Source organism: Centroberyx affinis, unplaced genomic scaffold (genome assembly GCF_046629955.1).
Source record: "Centroberyx affinis isolate AG114_WGS23_722 - 3 ecotype Tasmania unplaced genomic scaffold, CSIRO-AGI_Caff_v1 ptg002923l_1, whole genome shotgun sequence".
Taxonomy (NCBI): Eukaryota; Metazoa; Chordata; class Actinopteri; order Beryciformes; family Berycidae; genus Centroberyx; species Centroberyx affinis.
Window position 1 is genome coordinate 165,214 of NW_027281045.1, and position 5,922 is coordinate 171,135.

Genomic DNA, 5,922 nt, shown 5'->3' on the forward strand with positions numbered 1-5,922 from the left:
AACACCATTAGTAAATCACACATTAGTTAACTGTTAATTAAGGGTTAGTTAATGCTTATTAAGCATTAACTAACCTTATTAAGCATTAACTAACACTTATTAAGCATTAACTAACCTTATTAAACATTAACTAACACTTATTAAGCATTAACTAATCCTTATTAAGCATTAACACTTATTAAGCATTAACTAACCTTATTAAGCATTAACTAAACTTATTAACCATTAACTAACCCTTAGTAAGCATGAACTAACACTTATTAAGAATTAACTAACCCTTAACTTACTGTACCCTTATTGTAAAGTGTTACCAGGATATTTTTATATAATTATTGACTTGAATAAAATTTGATTGCTAAATATTCACTCATCATTGTTTTTGTGTTCAGTCAACCTCATTCCAATTTCAATTAAACTATTTACAATGGGGAACGCACCATCATCGCACTTAGTTAGTAATTATCTTACTGACTTGTATTTCCGCTTCTGAACCGTGCGTATTTGCTAACTTTTAAGATGAACACCACCTCGGACAACGGCTCCAACCCATGCTCCTTCTTCGCACCCTCCGACGACCACACGTCTCAGGCCCTGTCCGCGGCGTTCGCCGCATGCTCCGTCAACCTCGTCCTCAGCCTCCCCGCCAACAGCTACGTAGCGTGGCTGATCGTGACCGGGGCCGGGGGGACGATGGCCTCCGAGTTCTTCGCCCTCAACCTGGCCGCCTGCGATCTCCTCCACTGCCTTTCCAACTTCCTGTTCCTCTCATGGTTGTTCACGTGTGACTCCCAACTCTACACAGGCTTGACTTTTTTCGACGGTCTCCACATCTCACCCTTGTTCCAGAGCTGTATCTGCGTGGAGCGTTACCTGGCAGTAGTCCACCCTGTGGTCTTCCTGAAGTATAAACCCCTGAGGTACAGGGTGGCCTGCTGTGGTGTTGTCTGGCTGCTGGTGCTTGGATCTTGCGTCGGATTTGTGTTTGAAAATGCCGCTTCTTTGGACATGTTGCTGGGCTGTTACGTTTTGCTGTTTTTGCTCATGCTGTTCTGCTGCGGCTCAGTCCTCAGGGCTCTGAAACGGCCCGGGCCGGGAGAAGGGGCGAGGGAGCGAGACAGGGAGGGCGGGGGGGTGGGGGACGGCATGAAGAGGAAGGCTTTTCGAATCATCTCGATCGTCATGATGTCGGCGCTCCTCAACTATCTTTCCTTTGTGGTAGTGCTACCGCTGAGAGGTTATTTTAGAAAAGGGAAATTCTACTTTGTTCTCAGCATCTCTGCGTCAGTGTCCACAATGACAAGGTTTGTCCAGCCGCTCCTGTTCCTCCATCGAGTTGGGAAACTGCCTTGCGTCAAGGGGCTCTGAAGGATAGATATAGGCCTGATTGTGAGCTTCAGTTTATGTTTTGCAAATTGATCATGAAAAAAAAAAAAAAAAAAAAGTTCACATAGTAATCACATAGTAATCGTGTTAATGTGAATTGTGTATTCAGTTTGTAAGGGAAAATACAATGGGCTGGGTATTTCAAAGTAGAGTTAAAATTCCCAATACCTGAGTTGATTTTATTGTTTATGCAATATATTTTTGGGCAAATATTTGTTTCCCAAGTAAGCGCTGAGGGTCTGACTAATACCTTCAGCATAATCATTCACATCTCTTTACTTCTTTTAAATCACTTGTTAAACCCCATTTTTATAGACTTGCTTTTATGTGATGTCGTCTTTATATCATCTTTTTATCATCTTTTTATCTTTTTACCAGCTTTTTATTGTCTTTTATCATCTTTTTATCATCTTTCTATTGCCTTTTTACGTCTTTTATCTTTTATCTTAACTCTATCTTAATTTTATCTTACTTTTATTCTATTATTTTATTTATTTTGGTTTTCATCCTACCATTACACTACTATTTACTTGAATGTTTGCTCTTTTCCACCTCTGTCCTCCTATGAACTTAATCCCTGTTTATTGTTTTATTGCCTTTTAAATTCATAATTTTAGTATTCTGTTTTTATTTTGTCTGTCAAAGCACTTTGTAAACTCTGTTTTTAAAGGTGCTATATAAGTAAAGTTATTATTATGATTATTATTATTTATTCCACTTTTGCTTACCACTGTCTTTTGTTGTATCACCATTTTATCCATTTATATGTTGTTTTTTTTCTATACCTTTTTTTTAACTGGCAAATGGTCAGAGTCAAATAAATCAGTGAGGGAGGCCAGAAAGTTGTGAGATTGGAGAATGTACCTGTGCTCTGTCTAAAGGCATGAGACCAAATCAAATATTGTTTAATTATACACACAGCAGGAGAGACATTCATCTCCAGTACCAATTTTCTTATTTTAAATTTTCTTTTCTTTTCTCTTGTTGTGTTTTGTTGTCATGAAGTTTCTGTTCTCCAGTTCACTTTCCTTGGTGAGATGTGCTTTATGAGCCTCTTAGATCCCATCTGCACAAATGAGTCATTTTTTGCATTTGCATGTCATCTTTTGTGACAACTCATCCTTTACCTTCAGTTTGAAATAGTTTGTGTATTTTACGCCAGTGTTCATATCAACCGTATAGCTGTCTATTCTAGTGTAAAGCTGTTGACATTTAGGATCTAACAAATCAACAACAGTCAAAAATGTTGGTAATAAATTGAATATGTCTCAGCTCTGTGTGTTTTCCAATGATTCCCACAATTTGGCACTGGATCCAAATGTTCTATTTCAACACTGCATCCATATAGACTCTAATTTCAAAATGATTATAATTAGTTTTTCATCAATAAATTGCTGCAAAAGTTAATATTTCTTTGATGTTGATACAAATTGGCTATCCCCTATCCCAAAAAAAGTGTTTGTCTTATGTTTTAGAGTCTTTAAAGTAGTCGCCCTTTGCCTTGATGGAAAGGCAAAGGCTTTGGAAAGAGATTCATAAATAGGCATCAACTTCACTATTTATATAAGATAATGAAAAACATACATTCAGTCTGGTGTGTCCAAATTTTTGATGTTATATTGATTTTAGCTGATTTTTCAATGGTGAGGAGCTCATGGGGCTAAAACTTTCAATTCCAAATGAACGTCATTCCTTCTTAGTTTCCATATGATGCAAACTGATGCACAGAGAGTTTATAGCTATTGCTAATTTTCAACTCTTGTCCCTAGTTGGGCTTTTACATGTATAGTGTAATTAAAATATACAGCTTTCAGTATCATAAAACCACAATACACTACAGATATGGAAATACAATAAAATACACATACCACAATACACCAATACACATACACCACTAGTAATTTAGAGCAGTGATTCTCAACCTTTTTCATATCACGGACCCCTAATTTAGTCCACAATAGGGCCATGGACCCCCATTTGATCGATAGAGAGAATATTTTTATTGTTAGATATGATTTTGTCTAGAATTCCATGACTATCTGTATTGTAGGTAGAGAGATAACAGAGACACTATGATCAAAATAGTCATTCTTCTACATTCTCTAATTGTGTTAACTTCTTGTAAATGAAATAATGCTGAAGTTTAACAATTTATCAGTTGGCTGGGGACCCCCTGGAACGCCCTCAAGGACCCCTGGTGGTCCCCGGACCCCACACTGAGAACCACTAATTTAGAGTACAATTAGCTAAAAATGAATACAGCTCTGGTTTGCTTTTAGCCAGCACTTAACCTTTGTTGTAAAAGATTTTATATCTGGAATTAATCTGATTTCAGTTGGTAATGTGTTCCAGAGTTGACAGCCCTTTATGGAGAAAGCTGATTGTCCAAATTTAAATTTTGTCCATTATTTTCAGTGCCTGATTGTATAAGGATGTGAGGTGTCTGATTGTAGATGGTGGTGCTTGAGCCCATACTGTCATACAATATGGAAAATGAGAACAAATCATAGAGTGCATGAATAACTGGGCTGCCTGAGTGGGTAGAGTGCCTGATTAATTTGAAACAATTAAGGTTGGTCTTTACTGTTTTTGAAATCTTCTTTACATGTTTATCAAATTTAAGTGGTGGATCTAAGATTATTGAACTTAAAATTATTTCTTCATTCCGTATCTTGATTTTAAAATTTTTAAGTGAGCCCTGTTTTCTAATGGAGAAACACATAGAAACAGTTTTTTTTTTTAAATTCAATACAATACAGATGATTATGTTGCAGCCACTGATGGACATCATCCAAATATGCAGTTAGGATCTTTGCTGCCTTGGCTGGCAGAGAGTAAACAAGCTAGTGCTAAAGCAATGGCTGAGATAGCATCAACACTGTTAAAGGGAGCTGCTGTAACATAAAAACACAAAAAGGCTATTTTTCAGGGTTAACATTATAAAAGTCAAGATCCATATTTGCCTCAATAAATCAAATATGAATGTCCATCCCTTGCTTGTTCAGATTTTCTCATATAAGGTTTTAATAGCTCTCCTTTGACAAATGGAGATGAGCCCTGTTAAGCTATTTGTATACCATGTTTGTTTAGCTGTTGAGTTCTGCCATGTCGTGTTTTGAACTGTAGAGAGGTAGGAAGGGCAGATTGGCATTTAGTCAAATGAACAAGTTATGCAAAGCATCATGGATTGAATTACTTGGAGTTTGTTTATTTGACACAAGGTACAGGCTTACACATCAGAGAAGCGGAGAAACCCATGTACTCTACAGGTCAGTCTCAATATTTTTAACATTCTAAAATTAGTTAATTGTATTGGTTTTTGTTGCAGAAAATTATATTTGACATTTGATTTGTAGTAATTTGCAGTCCTTACAGTGCAGTGTATATGAAGAGAGAGATGTGACTTTTTGTGTAAGAGGCAACACTTGTCTACTATTGATGAAAATTTTGACAATGTCAAAAATGAAAATTTTGACAATTCTGTAGTTATGACCACAGTATTTCAAACATGAGCTAACCACAATTGGCTGGATTGCTTTAATAGGTAACACTTTATAATAAGGGTACACTAAGTTAAGGGTTAGTTAATACTTAATAAGCATTAACTAACCCTTAATTAACAGTTAACTAATGTGTAATTTACTAATGGTGTTCATGTTAACTAAGGTATTAATTTATACATTATTTAATAGTTTATAAAGATGACTATTAAATAATGTATAAATTAATATCTTAGTTAACATGAACACCATTAGTAAATGATTACCAGACACATTAGTTAACTGTTAATTAAGGGCTAGTTAATTCTTATTAAGCATTAACTAACTCTTAATTAATGTACCCTTATTGTAAAGTGTTACCCTTTAATAGATGTCCACTGATGCTTTTTTGTGGAAAATGTTTTAAATATGAAATCATTCCCCATATACAAGTCACACATTAGTGCTTTGTAAAATTTGAAATTTCCATTGCCATGCATTTAAGAAAAAGAACAATGACAAAAGGTAGAATATTGTACTTTTTTTTCTTTCTGAAAACACTGGCATCTCAACAATGCCATCTAACAATGCTTTGCGTCTTTTTTTTTTTTTTTTTAAGTTACTCATCTTCAGAAAAAACGAGAAGAAAAATGGCCAACAATTCCACAGGTGCCTCGCTCTTTATGACCACTGGGATATACTTTTATCTGGTTACCAGCTCAGTAGACCAGACGTTTGGCATTCCGACCAATAGCTGGGCTCTGTGGCTGATTGTCTCCGGTGAGCCGAACTTTGTCGAATCAGAGATCATAACTCTCAACGTGGTCACTGTGGAAATGTTGTGCTCTGTGGGATTCATTCTTTCACTGGTCAAATTTCTTGCCATGTTACCGTCTGTGGACCCTGTGGCAAACTTTCTTTAGGCTGCTGTCATAGTCGGACGAGCCCTGTTCCAGTGCTATGTCTGTGTGGACCGTTACTTGGCAGTGGTCTATCCTGTGGCGTTTATCAGGTAACCGATGAATAATGTGCAATTGAATAGTTTCATTGGGAGCGTATC

General features: G+C 36.5%; 1 protein-coding gene across 1 annotated transcript; it reads left to right on the forward strand.

The window, feature by feature from the left end:
* Nucleotides 1-516: 516 nt before the first annotated feature.
* LOC139658530 (C-C chemokine receptor type 8-like) lies at nucleotides 517-1,365 on the forward strand. Its single transcript, XM_071536657.1, has one exon. It carries the CDS (start codon nucleotides 517-519, stop codon nucleotides 1,363-1,365), a length of 849 nt encoding a protein of 282 aa, XP_071392758.1.
* The last annotated feature ends 4,557 nt before the right edge of the window (nucleotides 1,366-5,922 follow it).